Source organism: Oryx dammah, unplaced genomic scaffold (assembly GCF_014754425.2).
Source record: "Oryx dammah isolate SB20612 unplaced genomic scaffold, SCBI_Odam_1.1 HiC_scaffold_2, whole genome shotgun sequence".
Classification (NCBI taxonomy): Eukaryota; Metazoa; Chordata; class Mammalia; order Artiodactyla; family Bovidae; genus Oryx; species Oryx dammah.
Genome location: NW_024070186.1, coordinates 13,525,992 through 13,551,321, shown reverse-complemented (window position 1 = coordinate 13,551,321; position 25,330 = coordinate 13,525,992). Strand labels below are relative to the sequence as shown.

At 48.5% G+C, this 25,330-nt stretch overlaps 1 protein-coding gene across 2 annotated transcripts in view; it reads right to left on the bottom strand.

Moving 5' to 3' along the window:
* Positions 1-1,625: 1,625 nt before the first annotated feature.
* CSTB (cystatin B) overlaps positions 1,626-25,330 on the bottom strand; it is a 26,574-nt gene continuing 2,869 nt past the window's right edge. The window contains exons 1-3 of one of the 2 annotated variants that reach the window (XM_040266972.1): positions 5,743-6,005; positions 2,403-2,504; positions 1,626-1,966 (exon numbers count right to left, since the gene is read on the bottom strand). In XM_040266972.1, coding sequence (XP_040122906.1) covers positions 1,838-1,966; positions 2,403-2,504; positions 5,743-5,817 — 306 coding nt within the window. In that variant the 5' untranslated portion in view covers positions 5,818-6,005 and the 3' untranslated portion in view covers positions 1,626-1,837. Of the gene's footprint in view, positions 1,967-2,402; positions 2,505-5,742; positions 6,006-25,330 lie in introns of those variants that run through there. The other variant, XM_040266962.1, reaches the window with a different exon arrangement.

Below are 25,330 nucleotides of genomic sequence, written 5' to 3'. Positions count from 1 at the left end.
GAGGGTCCCTGAAGAAGGTGCTGGGGGCCAGAGAGCAGAGGTATCCACTAGGTCAGCACCCACAGCTGGTGGGGGCACTGGGTCTGGGGGCAATGAGAGAGCACCCCCAGCAGTCCCTGAAACCCACTGCCACCCTGCCCCAGACTGCCTCTGGTGTCCTGTTGGCATTTTAGTCGATTTCTTACCGAGGTGTGATTCACACAACATACACTTTACCACTGTATGTATTTCTCACACAGCATACACTTAACCATTGTATTTATTCTTTTTATTTCATTTATTTTTTAAAGTAGGTTCCCTCTTTTTTAAAAAAATTTAATTGACTTAGTTTTGGCAGCCCTGTGTGACATGCGGGAACTTGGTTCCCTGACCAGGAATCAAACCTGTGGTCCCTACAGTAGGAGTGTGGGGTCCAAGCCTATGGACTGGCAGGAAGTCTGTTCACCATTTGGCAGTGTTCACTTCAGTGTGTCTAGTGCATTCCAATGGTTTACAACCACCACCTCTTCTGGTGTCAAAACATCACTCCCAGGACACACCTGGGGGACCCTGGGTCTGAACCCGGTGGTCACACCTGCCTCCGTCCCTGTGCTCCATGCTCCCTGCTATGAGATGTGAGCTGTCGGCCCTGTCCAGGCACCTACATAGCATCCCCCATCCCCTCCCCCCACCTTCACTGGAAGTTTCCACGTGGAAATACAGCTGATCTTCAAGTCGATGCAAATGTGATCACTGGCTTCTGTTTTCCCAGAACAAGAGCCCAAGGTGCAAGTTTTCTGTCCTAGAGCTCAGGAGAGAGCAGGACACACATAGCTCCTGACTCAGAGTCTCCTGCACTCACAGGTCTGTTTGCTCCCCAAGGAGTGTTTACCTGCTCTGCATTCAGCCCTCATGATCTGCACCTCCAATTCATCAGCAGCAGGCCTGACACAAAACAAAGTGGAGGCAGGAAGGGGACCGACTCTGACCCTCAGGAGCAGGCTGTCTACCTGGACCCTGAGACACATAGAACTGTCCCCAGCGTTTAGTCTTACAACGCAGGGTGCATTTTCTATACTACTGCACACGAATACACACACACACGGCAAACACACCACTGGACTGACTTCACTAACGGTAGTAACCGGCTGCTGAAACCAGGAAGCCTTGAGACAGACCCAGCACATATCCCAGGCAGTCAGTGGGTAGTTGGGGCCGGACTCGCAGGACATGGCACTCAGCGGGCCCTGCGGGTCACTGCCTCCCTGCACACACCCGTGCATCTCTACCCCAGCAGAAATGCATGAATGTATCTGAGTCCATCTAGAACTAATGCTCTAGGGTCAGATTTTCTCAACCCCTCTTACTGTACTGGGTGGGGTGGGGGGTTCTGAGACCTGGAGGCACGACACAGTCACCATGATGGCGTGGGGAGCTGTGGTTAGAGCACAGGTTCCCCGACCCCTGGGTGTTCCACCTGCCCACTGTCACCTGGGCCACCCTCTCCCCTCCGCGGCTCCTCAGGGAAGGGGGCTCAGGTGGCAGGAGGCCCAGCGGGGCTTCCACCCAGGACACCTCTCACCTGCTGACACTTCTCTACTGTGATTACAGCTTCAGATGAAGAAAAAAAACCCCAGCAGAGACAATTTGTGAAAACAGAAAGCACATGTTTATTTAAAGATAACACAAGCCCCCCCTCGAAAGAAATTTCGTTAAAATCATGGATTGGGAGAAAAAAATGAACACAGTGAAAGCAAGGAACAGAGACACCACCCCACCCTGAGGGGCACCACGTCTGGTCCCAGACAGGTCTGCAGAGGAGAGACCCATGTGGGTGACAGACTCTGCAAAATCGGGCCTAGAAGTAGGTCAGCTCGTCATGCCTGCCTTTGTTGGTCTGATAGCTGGTCAAGGCAACGGGCTTGTTCTCGTGCGGGAGGCTTTCAAACACTTGGATGTGCACAAAGTCATCCTCGTCCACTTGAACCTGAAAGGAGAGTCCAGTGAGGGGCAGGTGTGGCCTCTGACCCCAAGTCCCCCTGCTCTGCTGGACTTGGCTGGACAGGCAGGTGGGCCCTGGATGCCCGGAGGCTGTGTCCCTTCGTGTCCCCAGAGACTGGGCTGAGGACATTCCTACCCTCCTCCTTCAATGCAAGGGATGCCCTCGGTGCCCAGCCAGCACCACTCACTCCAGCAGAGCCCTTGGTCACCCAAAAGGCTAGGTCCTCTTCTCCAAGGAGGCCGCAGCACACACGTGCACACACACACATGCACACACACATGCTTGCACACGCATGCTCATTTTAGACAGCCACCAAACCCCTGAAGCTGAAGGCTGCCACAGAACCCTGCTGAGCACTCCTGCCCTGGACCCCTGTGAGCTCCCACTTCAGCCGGACTCTCCCAAGAGGCTGACACCCCACCTTGATCAAGTAGTTCATCCCGGCGACCACCTGGCTCCTGAATTCCACAGCCTTGAAGACCGGGAACTTCTTCTTCTCCTTCTCCTCCAGCTGGGACTTCACCTGGGGAAGGGGAGAAGGGAGAGACAGGTGAGCTCACCTGTATTAGACGTCACCCCTGAACTCTTATGCCTGAGCACCGCACACTTTCTACACCTCATCTGCCCTTCACAGCTGAGCAGACACACTCAGCTGTCGACTCTGATGATAAAGGACAGAAAAATGTTCTCTGTATCGTTTCTCTTTTCTTTTTCAAGGATATTTTCACCATCAAGACCATGTGTATAAGTTCACACCCTGTTTTGCCTTTTACTTAGTTCTTTTGAAAGAGTACATACCATTTTTTAGCTACTCTTTTAAAAGTGAAAATTAAAATATTTTAAAGAATTAAACTAAACTGAACGTTAAAGATAATTTTCCAGGGACTTCCTCAGTGGTCTAGTGGGTAAGACTCAGTGACAACAACGCAAGGGGCCCGGGTTCCATTCCTGGTCAGTGAACTGTATCCTATATGCTGCAAGGAAGACCCACTTGCTGCAAGTAACTAAGTGGCACAGCCAAAGTAAAATGAATAAATATTTGTTGAAAATTCAGTCTTCCATCTTCTGTTGTTAAAGTTCAATTGCTAAGTCACGTCTGACTCTTTGTGACCCCACGGATTGTGGCACACCAGGCTCCTCTGTTCTCCAGTCTCCCAGAGTTTGCTCAGATTCATCTCCATTGAGTCAGTGATGCTATCCAACAGTCTCATCCTCTGCTGATGCCTTCTCCTCCTGCCCTCGAGTTTTCCCAGCATCAGGGTCTTTTCTGATGAGTCAGCTCTTCCCAGCAGCTGGCCTAAGGACTGGAGCTTCAGCTCCATCATCAGTCCTTCCAGTGAATATTCAGGGTTGACTTCCTTTAGGACTGGTTTGATCTTATAGAGGTGCCTTAATTCTCTTGGGGAAAAAAAGTGAAAGTGACAATATTAGACGCTCAGTGGTGTCCAACTCTTTGCCACCCCGTAGAGCCTGCCTGGCTCCTCTGTTCATGGAATTCTCCAGGCAAGAATACTGGAATGAGTTGTCATTTCTTTTCCAGGGTTCTCTTAAGAATCTCAGTTTCTTCTGTGACAGATAAAGCACTATTACAATTTTAAAAAATGCTTCTCTACTTTAATTTTTTATTTATTTTTAGTTTTTATTTTTTAAACATGCCATAACTCTGGGTTTTCCATTGTTAACTTTTAGTTACTTATTCTTTTTTTTTTTTTTTTTGGCTGTCTTAGGTCTTTGAGGCTGCATGCCAGCTTTCTCCGGTTTCAAAGAGTGGAGGCTTCTGTTGAGAGCACAGGCTCTAGGCATGGGGGCTTCAGTAGTCTCAGCTCCCTGGCTCTAGAGCTTGGGCTCAAGAATTGTGGCACTCGGGCTTACTTGCTTATCCCTATGTGGTATCATCCCGGACCAGGGATGGATCCCAGGTCCCCTGCACTGGCATGTGGGTTCTTCTCCCCTGGGCCACCAGGGTAGTCTTTTGCTGCCTTTTTAGATGGTCTCCCTAGGATGCAAGGCCTTTCGGCAGAGGCTGTTTCTGATCTTTGGTGTCAGATGTTAATGATACCCTTGGATCAGTCAGGTTTTCTAGGGTCTTGGCCTTTAGGGAACTGAGCTTTGTTATGGAGGAAGGGAGAGCAGGTTGCTTTGTCTTGACTTTAAGATCTAATCTGGTTTCTGAGTGCTCAGCAGCCACAGGCGTTCATTGCGCTGAAGTCCCCAGACCAGTTCTGGGGGCCAGAGGAGCTTGGTGAAGCCCAAGCGCCTGCTGCTTGGGGAACCAAGGGCATCACCATTATGCATGCCAGTGAGTCACCTGGCAAGGGCCTGCAGGGAGGGGCACAAATTTATCTCTATTGAGTCAGTGATGCTATCTAACGATCTCATCCTCTGCTGATGCCTTCTCCTCCTGCCCTCGAGTTTTCCCAGCATCCGGGTCTTTAGGTGGGGTAAAGGACAGGAGGAGGGAGGGTCAGGTAGTGAGAAGGTGGGCTACCTGCTCTTCCATGAGGCTGCCACGGCTCTCAGGGTGGTCAGTGTGGGTGTGTCCCCCTGGGCCAGTGCCCACCCTTGTCTCAACACTCACCTGTGCAACCCTTCTTCACGGAGCTGTAGGGAACTGACCCTCAGACCATTTACCCAGCCCAGGGGTGAGTGATGCCCACAGACCCTCCTGGGGGCCTGGGATGAAATCATCTCTCTGTCTGTCTCAGGAATGGAAGCAGGAAAGCCCTGTGCAAGGATGGCTGGATGTGGCTGTCTCTGGCCTCACTTCTCCTTATAGGTTCACAAAACTTCAGTACAAAAGGCCACCAGATGGTGCCCCTGCCCCCCAAAGAGCCCACCTGGCACACAGGTGGCCACCTCGCTCCCAGGGGCAGTGAGGACGGTGCACTGACACGTGACTCTCAAGGGATAGACCCCAAATGCAGCCCCCAGAGACAGAAACCCTTGTCTCCCAAGGCAGCTCACCCTCATGCAAAGCTCACGTGGCCGGCGGGGATTCTCAGGCCTGGAGACCCAGGAAGAGGCGGGGAGGGCTGGGCTGAGCGGCCATGGAGGGAGAGAACAGGGAACACCCTTCTGCCTGGCTCTCACTGGCTGTCCCCCAGATCCCTCCGTGTCTAAGGTCTCACAAGGCTGACTCACCCCTTCCATGACTGCTGTCAGATGGCCCCAAAGGTAGGATCAAGGACGCGGCGGAGCGCATGCCCTGGGATGTAGGAGGCAGTGGAGTGGGGAGGGAGGCAGCGGTGGGCAGGAAGATAAGGGACCCAGACGTCTGTCTCAAGTTTCCTCTTCTCATCAGAACTCGAATACCCCACCCCAGGCCCTGAACTTGTCTCCCTTGTGAGGACGGGGGGACAGGCCCCAACCCCACACGACCCTCGGGTGCAAGAGTTTTCCTTGAAAAGGGGCTGGACCGCTGCCCAGGGTCTGATCCAGGCTCTGCCTACTTGACCCAGCTGCTTTCAGTTTCTAAACGTTTCACTGGAGAGCATTTCAAACCTACACGAAAGTGCTAGAATAACAGCCTGAGTCTAGGAGGCCTGGGACCCTGCCTTACTCATGATGACCTCACCCCAGGCTGTGCCCTTTGCTCTCCGTGTGCTTTCCCCAGCAGTCACCTTGCCTCCCCTCCAACTCCTCTGCCCCCTCTCTCTTCTCAAGAGAGAATGGGATGTGCTAGGGTGCAGTGCCTCTTTCCCAGAGGTGATAACTGCTGACCACCATGGTCCCAGGACCCCTTCTGCCCGCAGCAGCCCTACCTGGTCAGCGATGGCCTGGATCTCGGCTGTGACAGCCTGAGGATCTGAGAATCCACCGGCCTGTGGCCCCCACATCTCAGCAGTCGGCAGGCAGGACGGGTGAGCTGTAGGAGCTGCTGACACTCCCAGGACGGGTGAGCTAATGGGAAACTGGCAGACTTGGAGGGATGGTCCTGTGATGCATGGGTGGGGCCAGGAGAGGTGCCTAGGTTGAGGGACAGGGAACAGGGAGGGGAAGTCCTGGTCCCATTCAGAAACATGCTCTGACATGGCGGGGGTGGGACTTCGGTATATTCCTCTGGGTGGCAGAGTCACAAGGCGGGGGTGGGAGCTCCCTGCAGGATGGGCGTGGTTAGTGGGGGGCGGCACCGACAGAATCTCCAGAGAGGGGGGTCCACTCGGGTGGGAGGATGATGGGGGTCACCAACCCTTTGGGTTCCATAGGGGTCTGGAGACATGGGAGCAGCAGGACCTGAGAGCTGCCAAGGGCGGACAGAAGAGAAGTCCCCACCAGCTCAGAACCTGGAGGAGCTGCAGGAGAGGGGCAGGGGCCACCTGGGCCTCAGTGCGACCTGCCTGTGCCCGCCTGGAGCCTCTCATCGCCCAGCCAGGCCCAGCGCCCTGCCCGTTCTGGCCTGGCCTGTGGGCTGCTGTGCAATCGTGGACATGTGACCGGTGACACAGGAAGGGCTGACGTGGGCAGAAGAGCCACAGAGGAGTTCAGGGGTGGGAGGCGGTGACTCCAGGGCCTCAGATGGCATGGGGGTCAGACGGATGGTGTTCCCAGGACTTGGTTCTCATGGGTGCGGGATAGGATTTAGAGTAGGTTCAACTATTACCCAGGCTGGGGGCGGGGGTGGGGACAAGCTTCTAGGGTCCAAGCCTGGGCTCTTGTGTAACATTGGGAAACCAATTATCTGAGGACACACATCTAGTTAGAAACAAGGCCGAGGCCTTGGTGGGGAAGGGGCACCTGGGAGGTGGGCAGCAGAGTCAGGGGAACCCAGGAGAACGGCTCTGCCCTGTGGGCAGCCCAGTCTTGGGTTGGATACTGGTGCGGTTAGCTTTCTAGATTGTCTTCAGTCAGTCATCTTTCTTGTGCCCAGGTTTGGTCTGAGGCCCTTCCTGGTGACACACACATCTCCCAGGCAACATGGTTTCCAGCAGGAGAGTTTCTGGGAAGTTGGCAGGACATAGTATAGGCTGGCCTCACCCGCCTCCTTCTGGCCCCCCAGAAGTCTCCAGTTAGATTTTGGCAGTAGCTTCTCAGTACACACCTTACAGGGAACTCCTATTTTGAGACAACTCAGGCAAGTGCTTATTATTGTGTTTTTACTGGCGGGGAGGTCGGGGAGGTTTCAGGCAACGGTTCTCTAAAAATTCTGTCCCCTCCTCCCACCCTGAGACACTTCAGACTTGAGATAATTCTTGCGTAATTGGAGTGGAAATCAGATTGATTATATTCTTTGCAGCCAAAGATGGAAAAACTCTATACAGTCATCAAAAACAATTCTGGGAGCTGACTGTGACTCCGATCATGAACTCCTTATTGTAAAATTCAGACTTAAACTGAAGAAAGGAGGGACAACCACTAGACCATTCTGGTATGACCTAAATCAAATCTCTTATGATTATACAGTAGAAGTGACAAATAGATTCAAGGGATTAGATCTGATAGACAGAGTTCCTGAAGAACAATGGATGAGATTTCTAACATTGCACAGGATGCTGTGGTCAAAACCATCTCCAAGAAAAAGAAATGTAAAAAGGCAAAATTATTGTCTAAGGAGGGCTTACAAATAGCTGATAAAAGAAGAGACGTGAACGACAAAGGAGAAAAGAAAGATATATCCATCTGAATGCAGAGTTCCAAAGAATAGCAGGGACATATAAGAAAGCGATCCTAAGTTCAGTTCAGTTCAGTAGCTCAGTCACGTCCGACACTGTGACCCCATGAATCGCAGCACGCCAGGCCTCCCTGTCCATCACCATCTCCCGGAGTTCACTCAGACTCACGTCCATCAAGTCCGTGATGCCATCCAGCCATCTCATCCTTGGTTGTGCCCTTCTCCTCCTGCCCCCAACCCCTCCCAGCATCAGAGTCTTTTCCAATGAGTCAACTCTTTGCATGAGGTGGCCAAAGTACTGGAGCTTCAGCTTTTTAGCACCATTCCTTCCAAAGAAATCCCAGGGTTGATCTCCTTCAGAATGGACTGGTTGGATCTCCTTGTAGTCCAAGAGACTCTCAAGAGTCTTCTCCAACACCACAGTTCAAAAGCATCAATTCTTCGGCGCTCAGCCTTCTTCACAGTCCAACTCCGACATCCATACATGTCCACAGGAAAAACCATAGCCTTGACTAGACGGACCTTAGTCGGCAAAGTAATGTCTCTGCTTTTGAATACACTATCTAGGTTGGTCATAACTTTCCTTCCAAGGAGTAAGCGTCTTTTAATTTCATGGCTGCAGTCACCATCTGCAGTGATTTTGGAGCCCAAAAAAATAAAGTCTGACACTGTTTCCACTGTTTCCCCATCTATTTCCCATGAAGTGATGGGACCGGATGCCATGATCTTTGTTTTCTGAATGTTGAGCTTTAAGCCAACTTTTTTTGCTCTCCTCTTTCACTTTCATCAAGAGGCTTTTTAGCTCCTCTTCACTTTATGCCATAAGGGTGGTGTCATCTGCATATCTGAGGTTATTGATATTTCTCCCAGCAATCTTGATTCCAGCTTGTGTTTCTTCCAGTCCAGCGTTTCTCATGATGTACTCTGCATATAAGTTAAATAAGCACGGTGACAATATACAGCCTTGACGTACTTCTATTTGGAACCAGTCTGTTGTTCCATGTCCAGTTCTAACTGTTGCTTCCTGACCTGCATACAGATTTCTTAAGAGGCAGGATCAGTGCAAAGACATAGAGGAAAACAATAGAGTGAGAAAGACTAGAGATCTTTTCAAGAAAATCAGAAATGTACCAAGGGAACATTTCATGCAAAGATTGACCTAATAAAGGACAGAAATAGTATGGACCATACAGAAGCAGAAGATACTAAGAAGAGGTGGCAAGAATACCACAGAAGAACTATATAAAAACAATCTTAATTACCCAGATAACCACAATGGTGTGATCACCTAGAGCCAGACATCTTAGGGTGTGAAGCCAAGTGGGCCTCAGGAAGCATCACTACAAATAAAGCTAGTGGAGGTGATGAAATTCCAGTTGACCTATTTCAAACCCAAAAAGATGAGGCTGTGAGAGTGCTGCACTCAATATGCCAGCAAATTTGGGAAACTCAGCAGTGGCCACAGGACTAGAAAATGTCAGGGTTCATTCCAATCCCAAAGAAAGTCAATGCCAAAGAATGATCAAGATACTACAGAGTTGCACTCATCTCACATGCTAGCAAAGTAATGCTCAAAATTCTCCAAGCTAGGCTTCAACAGTACATGAACTGAGAACTTCCTGATGTTCAGATGCTGGATTTACAAAAGGCAGAGGAACAAGAGATCAAATTGCCAACATCCATTGGATCATAGAAAAAGCAAGAGAATTCCAGAAAAACATCTACTTCTGCTTCATTCACTACACTAAAATCTTTGACTGTGTGGATCTGAACAAACTCTGGAAAATTCCTCAAGAGATAGGAATACCAGACCACCTTACCTGCTTCCTGAGAAATTTGTATGCAGGTCAAGAAGCAACAGTTCAAACCAGACATGGAACAATGGACTGGTTCCAAATTGGGAAAGGAGTACATCAAGGCTGTATATTGTCACCCTGCTTATTTAACTTCCATGCAGAGTACATCATGTGAAATGCTGGCTGGAAGAAGCACAAGCTGGAATCAAGATTGCTGGGAGAAATATCAATAACCTCAGATATGATAATGTTACCACCCTTATGGCAGAAAGCAAAGAGGAACTAAAGAGCCCCTTGATGAAACTAAGAGGAGAGTGAAAAAGTTGCCTTAAAAGTCAGCTTTCAGAAAAAAGATCATGGCATCAGGTTCTATCACTTCATGGCAAATAGATGGGGAAACAATGGAAACAGTGACAGACTTTCTTTCCTTGGTCTCCAAAGTCACTGCAGATGGTGACTGCAGCCATGAAATTAAAAGACACTTGCCCCTTGGAAGAAAAGCTATGACCAACCCAGACAACATGTTAAAGAGCAGAGACATTACTTAGCCAACTATGGTCCGTCTAGGCAGAACTATGGTTTTTCTAGTAGTCATATACAGATGTGAGAGTTGGACCTTAAAGAAAGCTTACCGCCAAAGAACTGATGCTTTTGAACTATGGTGTTGGAGAAGACTCATTTTGTTCTCCAAGGCCAAAGTTACCTGTTTCCCCAGGTATCTCTTATCTTTCTACCTTTGCATTCTAATCCCCAAAGATGAATAGAACATCTGTTTTATGTGTTAGTTCTAGGAGGTCTTCTAGGTCTTCATAGAACTGAACAAGGTGTCCAATCAGCAACTGAGGAAGAGCAGAGGAGGAGTATTAATAGCCCCAGAAAGAATGAAGTGGCTGGGCCAAAGCAGAAATGACACTCAGTTGTAGATTGTCTGGTCATGAAAGTAAAATCCAGTTCTGCATAGAACAGTATTGCATAGGAACCTGGAATGTCAGTACCGTGAGTCAAGGTAAATTGGACATGTTCAAGCAGAAGATGGGAAGAATAAACATCCACATCATAGGAATTAGTGAGCTAAAATGGACTGCGATGGGTGAATTTAACTCAGATGGCCATTACATCTACTACTGTGGGCAAGAATCCCATAGAAGAAACAGAGTAGCCCTCACAGTCGACAAAAGAGTCCAAACACAGGACTTGAGTGCAGCCTCAAAACTGACAGAATGATCTCAGTTCATTTCCAAGGCAAACCATTCAACATCACAGTAATCCAAGTCTATGCCCCTACCACCAATGCCGAAGAAGCTGAAGTTGATCAGTTCTATGAAGACCTAGAAGACGTCCCAAAACTAACACCTAAAACAGATGTTTTATTCATCTTTAGGGATTGGAATGCAAAAGTGGAAAGTCAAGGGATACCTGGAGTAACACGCAAGTTTGACCTTGGGGGAAAAAATGAGGCATGGCAAAGGCTAACTGAATTCTGCCAAGAGAATGTAACAATCATAGCAAATACCCTTTTTCAACAGCAAAAGAGATGGCTTTCCACATGGACATCACCAAGTGGTCAATACCAAAATCAAGTGGGTTACATTCTTTGTAGCTGAAGATGGAGAACCTAAACACAGTCAGCAAAAACAAGACCTGAAACTCTCTGTGGCTCAGACCAGCAGCTTCTCAGCAAATTTCATGCTTATACTAAGGGGAATGAAAGGTTGTTGCTGAACTACTAAAGACGCCAGGATTCTTGGCCTCCAGAGGAGAAGAATTCAATCCGGGGCCAGAGACGAGGCTTGATTGCTCAGAGCTTTTGTGTAATAAAGTTTTATTCAAGTATAAAAGGGATAGAGAAAGCTTCTGACATAGACATCAGAAGGCGGCAGAAAGAGTGCCCGCCTGCTAGTTTTTAGCTGGATGTTATAGAGTTACCAGCAGTCTGTTAATAAAAGAAAGAAATGTCTCAAAACTCAGAGAATGGCACCAGGCCCCTCACCCACAAGATGCATTTTCAGATAATCTTGGCATCAAGTGAGTCATCTTGGGCATAAAACGACTGACTTGAATCTTGAAGAAAGGCAGATTACTACACAAATAGTTTCGTTTACATAGATCAGGAGAACAATGTATGAGTATAACATACTGGTTTGTCAAGTCAGTTCTGAGCCTAAATCTGAGCTCTCAGGCAGAACTGACTTGAAGACAGAGTTTAGGGTACATGTATAGTACATTAACATAGCTTAAGACAAACATTTCCATAAGAAAAATGTGTTGGTTAGCTCAAGATTTGAGAAAAGTTAAGTTCAGGTGGAACCAGGTGTCATGGCAACACAGTGTTTTAAGAGAAACCTCTTTTAAATTTGTGTAGAGAAGGGGAAAAAATATAACACTAGTTTGTTTCTTCCTGCCGCTTAAGAGAGAGGAGAAAAAAAAATGTCTGACACTTGCAGCCTATTTCCTCCGTTTGGAGACCCCTGGCCTTCTTGCCTGTTACTCTCTCAGGAATAAGTGGGGAGTGCGGAATAAGGGGAAAGTGGGGAAAATCTCTAGGCGAGCCAGGTATGACTAAATCCAACTCCCTATGAATATGCAGTGGAGGTGACAAGTAGATCAAAGGACTAGATCCAGCAAAGATTGTGACTGAAGAACTATGTGCTGCTGCTGCTGCTGCTAAGTCACTTCAGGCGTGTCCGACTCTGTGCGACCCCATAGACGGCAGCCCACCAGGCTCCCCCGCCCCTGGGATTCTCCAGGCAAGAACACTGGAGTGGGTTGCCATTTCCTTCTCCAATGTGTGAAAGTGAACAGTGAAAGTGAAGTCGCTCAGTCGTGTCTGACTCTTAGCGACCCCAAGGACTGCGGCTCACCAGGCTCCTCCGTCCATGGGATTTTCCAGGCAAGAGTTCTGGAGTGGGGTGCCATCGCCTTCTCCGGAACTATGTACAGAGGTCCATAATATTGTACAGGAGGAAGCGAACAAAACCATCCCAGAGAAAAAGAAATGTGTTGGGTAGTTTGAATAGGAAACAGGAGTCCAAAATGGCAGTGGCTAAAGGACAAGGAAGGGAAAAGCCCGCGAAAATAGAACAAAGGAAGGTCCAAGGACCAGAGTGAGGACCTTAGGTAGAACAAACAGCACTCCTGGCTAGCCCAGTTTACATAGGGCATGCCCAATGAGGGAGCGGCAAACATATAAAAAGAGGAGCCAAGAGGCCAGGTCTATGTCTTTTTTCCACGCGCACACTCTCTGTCTCTATGTCTCTCTCTCTCTCTTCACGACTTTGGGTAGGCACACCCTCACCCTATGAGGATGTATTTTCTTGCTATTTTCTAAATAAAACTGAGCTATAACACAGAGCTGTAACACTGATCTAAGAGCTATAACAAGGTCTGTTTGAGACTCAAGAGCTATAACACGATCTGTCCAAGAGCTGTGACGTGCCGACGGCTTTGATGTCTGTCGCTTCAAATTTTTGTTGAGATGAGACAGAACCGAGGAGACTACATTCGCCTGACATCTATGGTGCCGTGACTCGGATTTAACCTGGCTGAAACAACCTCTGCAAGGCCCCCACCAGGAGGAGGCCAAGCACAGCAGGAGCCCAACTCTGTGAAGCTCCCGCAGTAGAAGCAGAACACCAAGAAAACCCAGCGCAGGGGAAGTGACAAGAAGCCCAGTGTGCTAGAAACCGGGACAGCGAAAAACGAACTCAGCAGAAAGCTCAGGCATCTCAGTCTCAGATTCCAGAAGACCTCCATTTAAGATAGGAGGTCCTCACTCCTATGACTGGAGGGACATATGCCTAATGAAATCTTAATTCATTTACAATCTTTTGTTTCTTATTTCCTCGAACCCCTGGGGAACAGGCGGGTGGCAGTGGGTGCAACTGAGGGACTCTGGAGAGGTTACTCCTCAGCATGTCCCAAAGGCTCCACTATCTGCTGAGACCCAGTAGCTGTTGCCCAAGCCAGTGGGGGTTCTTCTGTCCTTAATCTTCTTTGTTCCAAGGATCAGGCCAATGAAAACTGTGAGCACAGGTCAGGTATTTAGCAGATTTTCATAGCAGGCTATGAAGGGGATTCCTTGGCACGTTTTTCCCACTGCTTTTCCCTCCTGTCCTTCAATTGTCTCTCCCGGGCCTCGAACCTGGGCAAAACCCATGAAGCTCAGGCTCTGATGTCTCATTGCAAAAATTCAATGAGAGACAAACCGATAGGTAAGAGGTGGATTTGTTAGGATTCAGAGAGAAACACACTCTGCAGGGTATGGGCCATTGCAGAGGGCAAGGGCTCAGGCCACGGAATGAGGCCTGGCTAGGTTTTGCTAGTGGGGTGAATTCATATGCTAATGAGTGAGAGGATCATCCCAGCCTTTGGGGAACCACCCACTCCTCTGGCTTTTGACAGTGCCTTGGAGCTGTCCTGCCATCTCTGGGTGTGTCTTTTGGGTTACAGATTGGGGATTAAGGTTTACTTGAATTTGACTTGTTATCTTGGACCCAACTGATTTTATTTGATTTACATTATGCTGTGCTTTCAAAGGTTGTGCCCTGCCCCTTTCCCTACTGTTTCATGCTCCTTTCCTGAACCCCGTCCAGGCCCATATGTTTCCTCTACAATCTGCTGGAGGGACAACCAGAGAATAGATGGCCCTTGGGAGGCAAATACTGTATAATATCCAATTCCTCTAGATATTCAGGCCTTCATCTTCCATGTTTCCTACAACATGTGCAACATTAGCATCTCTCAGTGAACCCGCTAGGGCGGGCGACAGGCACACAATGCCTGCTGGAAGTCCATCGGCTGGCATCCCTTCAAAGATGATTGGGCTCCCAGGGATAAAGTTTGCCACTTTGGGAGTTAGCTCTGCTGGCCGTTTGGGCCCAAACCCTTAGCACCCTTCTCCTAAAGTTACAAACATATCCCTGGATCAAATCTCCCCTCCACTTTTATGGAACATCTGGTCTGTTGCCTCTTAACTAACTTGTTCTTAAGCCAATTACTAACTCCTACAGTCAGGACCCTGCCCCCTTGTAGGCTCCACCTAGTCTATTAAAATACCTTAATACCCCTAACAGGGTCAGATAACCGACTCCGACTCCTTTGTTACTCCTTCTGTTATTACCTAAAGTGGGTCTATGACAACGAAATGCTTCCCATTGGAGACACCCCAACCTGCTCTTACAGAGGATGGGGAAGAAATCAATGACTTAAATCCCTTAGAGCAGTAAGAGGATAAGGCTTATGACTGTTACACTGTTTCCCAGTCTCAAGGCACAGGCTTGGATTGCTTTACATCAGGGTATCTATTCCCATCTGCAGTGAACAAACTGGCAATGAGTTAAGATTAAAACCCCTTAATCCTACCCAGCACTGGTCATGCTGGAGACCTTGGGGACACCCAACTCCAGTCCAGGGGTCCAGGAGGTCAACCTGCCTTGACCCGACTAGGGATCTGGTCCTTGAAAACTTGTCACACTTCAACCTGTTTGGAGATCTGCCAGTCCAGGAGTCCCAGGAGGTCGTCACGTCTCAACCTGCCCAGGGACCCAATTCTTGGAAGGCCGACCTGCCTTGACCTGCCCAGGGATTTGATCTTCAGGAGGCTGTCAATGTCTCAGCCTGCCTGGGGACCTGCACCCTGACCTGGGGACGCCGGTTGCAACAGTACTGGGTAGGATAAGCTTCAGAAAGACTCACCCCTAAGGAAGTCCACCCATGGAGACTGAAGGAGGCCTATTCGTTTTTCTTTTTCTTTTCCTCCCTGTCATGACTGTCTTTCAGATGGGAAATGATGAATCCACTTCCCAGCAGGTGCCCTTGAGATGCATCCTTGATAACTGGAAGATGTTCGATCCTCTGACTCTAAGGAGAAGTCGCTTAAAATTCTTTTGTGCCACTGCGTGGCCACAGTATCCACTGGGGGACGAGGAACACTGCCCTGAGGATGAGAGTTTAAATTACAATACCCTCCAGCAGCTAGAATTATTCTGCAAAAGACAAGGGAAATGGACAGAGACCCCCTATGTCCAAATTTTCTTATGACTAAGAGATATGAAGGAACTCTGTCTTAAGTACGGGATTGTTTACGCCCTAAAAGTGAGCCTGCTAGGCAAATGGTGTTAGGCACAGGCAACCAAGAGAAGAACCGCCCATGAGGGCTCACCTCCCATGCCCCCAAAGAGACTGGAGCCTCCCACAGCTCCTGTGTTGCCCGGTGCTTCTTCCTTGTATCCAAATGTGCCCCCACATCCAGGAGCATGCCCTCCACAAAAGCCAGCTCGAGTATGTCCCTTAGTTGAAGCTGGAGGAGAATTCAGACCAATCCGGGTCCATAAGCCCTTCTCCCTCTTAGAACTAACACAGATCAAACAAGAGCTGGAAAGCTATACAAATGACCCAGGCAAATATATAGATACATTCCAACATATTACCTTGGCCTTTGACTTGACGTGAAGGACATCATGGTCATATTTAGTCAAACTTTATCTGACCGTAAGCATACTAGGGTCTTAAAGGAAGCCCGAAGGTATGCAACGGGGCTTCACACGTCAAGTGACAAATACCCAGCAGGGAAAACTGCAGTCCCCTCCTCTGATCCTAACTGGAACTATAATGACCCTGAACACATCTGGGAAAGGGATCATTTTCTAATCTGTGTGAAGGCAGGACTGAAAGCAGCCCAGCAAAAAATAATCAGTTATGCCGGGTCTCAGCAATAACTCAGGAGTACAATGAGAACTCCATTGCCTTTCTGAAAAGACTAAAAGAGACCCTCCAAAAGTTTACCAACCTGGACTTAGACTCTTACATGGGACAGGTGATTTTAAAGACAAATTCCTGTCCCAATGTGCATCAGATATCAGAATTAAGTTGCAACAGCTACAGCAGTGGGACCCTGCTTCCTCTTTAGATGAGATGGTCCAGACTGCCACCAGTACCTTTTATAACAGAGAATAGGAGAAGGAGGCCAAGGCCCAGGAGTGGGAGAGAAGGAGAGAGCAGACATGCGCAGATGCTGGCCGCCCTCCAGGGAAGCCCTATGGCAAACCCTGAGTCCTTGAAGGACAAGGCACGAGGCAAATGCCTAATCAGACTAGGGCTACCTAGTCTGTCCTGACCTCCTACTCCGGAGCCTTCTCCTCCCAAAACTGTACCATTTTGGGTGCTACAGGAAAAACAACTACTAAAAGATTCACCTGAACACTTCTTTGTTGCTGGGATGGACAAATATTTTCCCGCCAGTTTCTGGTGGTCCTTAAGTGTCCTACTCCCTTACTGGGAAGAGAAATACTCACTAAACTGGGGACCACGCTCGTGATGGGAAGCTTTTCAGCCCCTAGAGCCCTACAGTTCCTGGTTACTACTGAAGAACCCATTACACTCTCTCTAATAGAGAGGGACCAAAAACTATGGGAAGACAAAATTAACCCCTAGGTGTGGGACCAGAGGACTCCCGGATGAGCCCACCAAGCTGAACCCAACATCATTGTCCTCTGAGATCCCACTCAGTTTCCTGACCGAAAAGAATATCCCCTCAAAAGAGAGGCTCAGGAGGGATTACAGCCTTTAGTAAACAAATTCCTTGCTTGTGGGCTATTGGTCCCCACCTATTCGCCATGTAACACCCCAATCCTCTCAGTAAAGAAAAAGGACGGAACATGGCAAATGGTCCAAGATCTCTGGATCATAAATGAAGCTGTTCAGTTCAGTTCAGTTCAGTTGCTCAGTCATGTCCAACTCTTTGCGACCCCATGAAACTGCAGCACACCAGGCCTCCCTGTCCATCACCAACTCCCGGAGTTCACCCAAACCCATGTCCATTGAGTCGGTGATGCCATCCAACCATCTCATCCTCTGTCATCCCCTTCTCCTCCGACCCTCAATCTTTCCCAGAATCACGGTCTTTTCCAATGAGTCAGCTCTTCACATCAGGTGGCCAAAGGATTGAAGTTTCAGCTTCCACATCAGTCCTTCCAATGCACATCCAGGACTGATCTCCTTTAGGATGGACTGGTTGGGTCTCCTTGCAGTCCAAGGGACTCTCAAGAGTCTTCTCCAACACAACAGTTCAAAAGCATCAATTTTTCAGTGCTCAGCTTTCTTTAGAGTCCAACTCTCACATCGATACATGACCACTGGAAAAACCATAGTCTTGACTAGATGGAACTTTGTTGGCAAAGTAATGTCTCTGCTTTTTAATATGCTGTCTAGGTTGGTCATAACTTTCCTTCCAAGGAATAAGCATCTTTTAATTTCATGGCTGCAATCACCATCTGCAGTGATTTTGGAGCCCAGAAAAATAAAGTCAGCCATTGATTCTACTGTTTCCCCATCTATTTGCCATGAAGTGACGGGACCAGATGCCATGATGTTAGTTTTCTGAATGTTGAGCTTTAAGCCAACTTTTTCACTCTCCTCTTTCACTTTCATCAAGAGCTGTAGTCCCCCTCCATCCCACAGTACCTAATCCCTATGTAATCCTGGGAGAAATCCCACCCAGTGCCAAGTGGTTTACAGTCTTGGGTCTCAAAGATGCATTTTTTTGCATACCACTGCCTAAAGAATCCCAATATCTTTTTGCCTTTGAGTGGGAGGCCCCAGGAGAAAAACACCAACCGATGACTTGGACAGTATTACCTCAGGGCTTCAGAGATAGTCCCCACCTATTTGGACAGGCCCTTAGCTGGGATCTCCTAGATCTAGACCTGGGACCTAATGGGAAAATATTACAATATGTAGATGACCTACTAATCTGCTCTCCAGATGAGAAAAATGCCCAACAAGATGCAATTCAGGTTCTAAACGTCTTGGCAGAAAGGGGATATAAAGTCTCCCGTGCTAAGGCGCAGATGGTCAAGACAAAGGTCACTTACCTGGGAGTTCAGATTGCACACGAGTCCAGGAGGCTGTCCTCTGATCAGGTACAAGGAATCCTCCAGTTGCCCTCCAGCACGACTTGAAAACAATTGCGAGCCTTCCTGGGGCGAACTTGGTATTGTAGAATCTGGATACCCAAGTATAGTCTAATTGCCCAACCCTTATATGAAAGCTTAAAGGGACAGGACGATTCAATCCCACTGATGTGGGGAACTCCTCAAAAGAAGGCAGAGGCTACACCAAAACAGGCCTGAACTCAGGTTGCCTTGAGGTTGCCAGACCCAGAAAAAGCGTTCCAACTTTATGTCCACGAAAGAGAGGGAATAGCCTTGGGAGTGTTAACTCCGAGGTTGGGATCTGAACCCCAGCTTGTAGCTTACTTATCCAAAAGGCTTGACCCAACAGCACGAGGCTGACCTCCCTGCCTTTGAAATCTTGCAGCTATCGCAATCCTGATATAAAATGCTATAAACTCTCTTTTGTGGGCAAACTAACTATTTTTACCAGCTACCAAGTAAAACTCCTAAATGGGAGAGGCCATTTATGGATGTCTGATAAAAAAATCCTCAGATATCAAGTAATGCTGTTGGAAAATCCAGGCCTCACTATATCCCCTTGTGAGGTTCTTAACCCAGCTACCTTGCTGCCTACTCCTGAGGGCTCTCTCCCCTTTCACTCTTGTCTAGAAACCTTGGACCACTGGACAAAACCCCGAGAGGGATTGTCAGAAGATCCTCTGACCAATCCTGAGGAAATCTGGTACACTGATGGAAGCAGCTTTGTCTTAGATGGAAAAAGAAGAGCTGGGTATGCAGTAGTCTCCAATTTTGAGACCACAGAGGCTAAGCCTCTGCCACCAGGTACTTCAGCCCAATTAGCTGAGCTCATAGCCCTGACTCAAGCTTTAGAACTGGGAAAAGGAAAAAGAATAGCCATTTACACTGACTCCAAGTATGCCTTTCTGGTGCTATATGCACATGCGGCTATTTGGAAAGAAAGGGGCCACTTGACCACCCGAGGGTCCCCAATCAAATATGGTGATCAGATTCTTCGACTCTTGGAGGCAGTCCATCTGCCCATTGAGGTTTCAGTCTCCCCCTGTAAAGGACACCAAAAAGGGAGCATGAAAGTGGCACAAGGGAACCAAGCAGCTGATCATGCAGCTAAGAGAAAACATCACAGAACAATGACCTAATAGGGGTTGCCACCTTAGTTCCACAGACTAATTTGCCAGAAACTCCTTCATATACTGAAGGTGAGACTCTTAAAGCAAAGAGTGAGGGCTTTCAAGAAGATCATATGGGGTGGTTCCAAAAGGAGGGACTCCTTTTTCTGCCTGGAAACCTCCAATGGAAGTTGGTTAACTCCTTACATGCCACTACTCATTTAGGAGAAAAGGCCTTCCAAAGATTACTAGAAAGGTCCTTCAGAGGAACAGGCTTCCAAACAACTATAAGACAGGTAGTCTCCTCTTGTCCCACTTGCCAATTAAACAACCCCCAAGGAGCTTGAAGAACCCAGCTGGCCCAGCCCATCCAACGACGTAGGACCTACCCAGGAGAGGACTGGCAAATGGACTTCACCCAGATGCCAGTTTCTCAAGGGGATAAATACCTATTAGGCATGATAGATAGATTCACAGGATGGATTGAAGGCTTTCCCACCAGGACTGAGAAGGCTGAGGAGGTGGTAAAAACACTGCTTCATGAAATCATTCTGAGGTTTGGTCTGCCCAGGTCATTACAAAGTGACAATGGGACATCATTTACTTTTAAGGTCACCCAAGGGGTCTCTAAAGCATTGGGCATTACTTATTATCTCCATTGTGCCTGGAGGCCTCAGTCTTCACGAAAAGTAGAAAGAGCCAACCAATTCTTAAAATTAGCAATAAAAAAGACGACCCAGGAGACCTCTCTGGGATGGAAGGAGGCTTTACCAATAGCTCTCCTCTGCACCCATATTTCCCCTAAGGAACAGGTTGGTCTTAGTCCTTACAAGATGCTATATGGGAGAACTGTTGTTTATGTCAATGACCTCTTCCTAGATCCAGAGGCTCAGACCCTCCAATCTTATACCATGGCCACTGGGCAATTTCAACAGGATATATGCTTGTGGAGTATAAACCAGGACCCAAAAGATCCTAAGGAGTCACCACTATATGCTCCAGGGACTCAAGTCCTAATTAAAGTCTGGAAAGATGGGTCCCTAAAGGCTCAACTTCAGCCCACATGGAAGGGCCTCTACCCTGTAATACTTTCTACCCCCACAGCAGTCAAGGTGCCAGGACATGACTCTTGGATTCACTACTCACGAGTCAAGCCGTGGAAGAAAACAGAAGAGGACACTCAATACACCTGTGAGCCCCTGGGAGATCTCAGATGCCTATTCAGGGCTGCAAATGGGTGCCATTCTAATGAACACCCTAATTCTAATGAAACAAATGAATCAATGAATCAAATGAATCTAATGAATCAAACAAATAATTCTAATGAAACAAACACCATCATTCTAATGAAACAAAATCTAGTTTCTGGAGATAAGATTTCTCAGGACCACTCTAAAGAGCCAACACAGCTTGGTAGGGACTGTACTCCAAAAGAGACAGGAGATAGATCTTCGAATCCCTGAAGAAGGAGGGACTTGAGCCATCCTGGTGATGGGAATTTGGAATTGGCTAATGTCCCTACTAGCCCTTGTTATCCCATATTGATGCTGCTTATGATTGTCCCATGTATTATTAATTGTCAACCTGTTCTGTCCCTGCTCAGGTCAACAAGCTACAACATGGGGTGCCAGTTCAACAAAGATATATAAAACTACAGCCGACCATGGAAAATATCACTCACCCTTAGATGGATACTGCTATAAGGACTCTGAGGCTTGAGACCAGCAAGAGAGGGAGGCCCAATGCCCCTTGCCATCCCAGTTCAGCAGGAAGTATCCAGGAAGACCTCGATGCCCCTATTCCCAGAGAACTGGGCCTCCCATCTCTTGAGGGGGGAATGTTATGTAGTTAGAATAAGAAACAGGAATCCAGAATGGCAGTGGCTAAAAGACAAGGAAGGGAAAAGCCCGCAAAAATAGAACAAAGGAAGGTCAAAGTAAGGTTCAAGGACTGACGTGAGGACCTCAGGTAGAACAAAGAGCACTCCTGGCTAGCCCAGTGTACACAGGGCAGGCCCAAGGAGGCAGGAACAAACATATAAAAAGAGGAGCCAAAGGGACAGGTCTCTCTTTTTCCTACGCACACACTCTCTCTTTCTCTCTCCCTTTTCTTTGCATCTTTGGGTCAGCATGCCCTCACCCCTTGAGGATGTATTTTCCTGCTATTTTCTGAATAAAACTGAGCTGTAACACGGAGCTGTAACACTGATCTAAGAGCTATAACACAGTCTGTCCAAGAGCTGTGACGCGCCAAGGGCTTTAATGTCTATTGCTTCACATTTTCGTTGAGATGAGACAGAACCGAGGAGACTACACTTGCCTGACAAAATGCAAGAAGGCAAAGTGGGGATCTGAAGAGGCTTTATAAATAGCTGAAGAAAGAAGAGAAGCAAAAATCAAGGGAGAAATGCAGAACTCTAAAGAATAGTAGGGAGAGACAAGAAGGTCTTTTTCAATGAAGAGTGTATGTAAATAGAGCAAAACAACAGGAGGGGAAAGACTAGAAATCTCTTCAGGAAAATTGGAAATATCAAGGGAATATATTGCCCAAAGAAGGACATTATAAAGGACAAAAGCAGTAGAGACTTAGACACTGAAGAGATCAAGAAGAGATGGAGCCCATAATGAGAAATGCTGAGCTGGATGAGATACGAGCTAAATCAAGATAGCCCGGAGAAGTATCAACAACCTCAGAAATGTGGATGATACTATTCTAATGGCAGAGAGCAAAGAGGAACTAAAGAACCTCTTGATGAGCATTAAGGAGGAGAGTGAAAGAGCCAGCTTCAAACAAAATATTAAGAAAACTAAGATGATGGCATCTGGCCCCATCACTTTATGGCAAATTAGAGGGTCAAACAGTGGAAGTAGTGACAGATTTCCTCTTCTTGGGCTCCAAAATGTAGACAGTGATGGCAGCCATGGAATCAGAAAACAATTGCTTCCTGGCAGGAAAGCTATGACAAACCGAGGCAGTGTGTTGAAAAGCAGAGACATTACTCTCCCAACAATGGTCCATACAGTCAACGTTATGGGCTTCCCAGTGATCACACACGGTTTTGAGAACTGGACCATAAAGAAGGCAGACAGCCATAGAATTGATGCCTTCAAACTGTGGTGCTGTAGAAGACTCCCTTGGACAGTGAAGAGATCAAAACCAGGCAATCTTAAGGGAAATCAGCTCTGAATACTCATTGGAAGGACTGATGCTGAAACAGAAGCTCTACTACTTTGGTCACATGCTGCAAACAGCCAACTCACTGGAAAAGTCTCTGCTGCTGGGAAAGAATGAGGGCAGAAGGAGAAGGGGGCATCAGAGGGTGAGATGGTTGGATGGTTATCACCGATGGTACAGACATGAACTTGGGCAAACTTCAGGAAATGGTAAGGGGCAGGGAAGCCTGGCATACAGCAGTCCATGGGGTTGCAAAGAGTCAGACAGGACTGAGCGACTGAACAACAACATGGCATCTGTGATACAGCTCAGGAATGTGAACCAGGCACCGAGTCTGTGACTCCATCTGATCGTCAACTGCTTGCTTTCCTACTTGGATGGCGGGTGTGGGGGTTTGCTCCAAGGTTCTGCTCCATCCTGACTCCCATTTTCTCTGATACTCCTCTGTCCTGAGGAGGAACAGGTGCAGAACACCAAAAGGAATAAAGTTTCAGATAGAGAGATTAATCATCAACTTAAGAGAGGAACCCACAGAAGAGGAAGAACCCCCTTAGGGCTGCTGAGAGAAGATGAGTCAGGCGAGCGGAAGATGCCCCCCACCCAGCACACCAGCTCCACTGCTGATGGGTCTCCTGGGGCAGCTGGCACACAGCCCCACACACTGGGGGTGTAAGGCAACAGAAATATCCTTACTCCCGGTTCTGGAGGCCAGAGACCCAAGTCAAGGTGTCAGCAGGGCCACGCTCCCTCCCAGGCTCAGCAGGAAGCCCCTCCCATCTCTCCCTGCCCTGTGGGGATCCTCGACTCATAGACAGCTCTCCATCCCCCCTCTGTCTTCACCTGGCCTACTTTCCTAGGCTTGGGTATCTCCAAATCTCTCAGCAAATGCCTCCCAAACCAGAGTCAAGTCTATGACCACAAAGGCCAGAGAGCAGGGGTATCCCCTGGGTCAGCGCCCAGGGCAGATGGGGACACTGGGTCTGGGAGCCATCATAAAGCTCCCCCCAGCAGTCCCCCAAACCCTCTGCAACCCTGCTCCAAACTGCCTCTGGTGTTCTGTCTGCATCTGAATCAATTTTCAACTGAGGTTAAATTCTTACAACATACACTTTACTGTTTCATTTATTCTTTTTATTCTATTTATTTATTGAGGTAGGTTCCCTCTTTTTAAAACAAATTAGATTAGTTTTGGCAGCCCTGTGTGACATGCGGGAACTTAGTTCCCTGACCAGGGATCAAACCTCCACAGTAGAAGTGTGGGGTCTGACCTGTGGACTGGCAGGGACTTTGCTTACCATTTGACAGTGTGCACGTCACTGGTGTTTAGTGTGTTCACAGTGGTGTGCAACCACCTCTTCTAGTGTCAAAACCTTGTCACCCCCAGCACACACCTGGGGGACCCTCTGTCTGAACCTGGTGATCAGAACTGCTTCTGTCCCTGTGCTCCCTGCTCCCTGCTCTGAGCTGTGGGCTGTCAGCCCTGTCCAGGCACCTACGTAGCATCCCCTATCCCCCACCTTTCACCTGAAGTTTCCAGGTGGAAATACAGCTGATTTCAAGTCAGTGTAAATGTGCTCACTGGCTTCTGTTTCACCAGACCAAGAGCCCAAGATGCAAGTTTTCTGTCCTAGAGCTCCGGAGAGAGCAGGATATACACAGCTCCTGACTCAGTCTCCTCCTGCACTCACAGGTCTGCTTGCTCCCCAAGGAGTGTTTACCTGCTCTGCACTCAGCGCTCATGACCTGGACCCCCCAGCCTCCAGTGTCAGGCCTGACACACACCACCACCTGCCCCAGAGACAACGTGGAGACAGGAAGGGGACCGACTCCAACCCTCAGGAACAGGCTGTCTACCTGGACCCTGAGACACATAGAACTGTCCCCAGCGTTTAGTCTTACAACGCAGGGTACATTTTCTATACTACTGCACACGAATACACACACACACGGCAAACACACCACTGGACTGACTTCACTAACGGTAGTAACCGGCTGCTGAAACCAGGAAGCGTTGAGACAGACCCGGCGCATACCCCGGGCAGTCAGTGAGTAGTTGGGGCCGGACTCGCAGGACATGGCACTCAGCGGGCCCTGCGGGTCACTGCCTCCCGGCACACACCCGTGCATCTCTACCCCAGCAGAAATGCGTGAATGTATCTGAGTCCGTCTAGAACTAATGCTCTAGGGTCAGATTTTCTCAACCCCTTACTGTACTGGGTGGGGTGGGGGGTTCTGAGACCTGGAGGCACGACACAGAGTCACCATGATGGCGTGGGGAGCTGTGGTTAGAGCACAGGTTCCCCGACCCCTGGGTGTTCCACCTGCCCACTGTCACCTGGGCCACCCTCTCCCCTCCTCGGCTCCTCAGGGAAGGGGGCTCAGGCGGCAGGAGGCCCAGCGGGGCTTCGACCCAGGACACCTCTCACCTGCTGACACTTCTCTACTGTGAGTATAGCTTCAGATGAAGAAAAAAAACCCAACAGAGACAATTTGTGAAAACAGAAAGCACATGTTTATTTAAAGATAACACAAGCCTCCCTCGAAAGAAGTTTAGTTAAAATCATGGATGGGAGAAAAAAATGAACACAGCAAAAGCAGGGAACAGAGACACCACTCCACCCTGAAGGGCACCGCGTCTGGTCCCAGACAGGTCTGCAGAGGAGAGACCCATGTGGGCGACGGACTCTGCAAAATCGGGCCTAGAAGTAGGTCAGCTCGTCATGCCTGCCTTT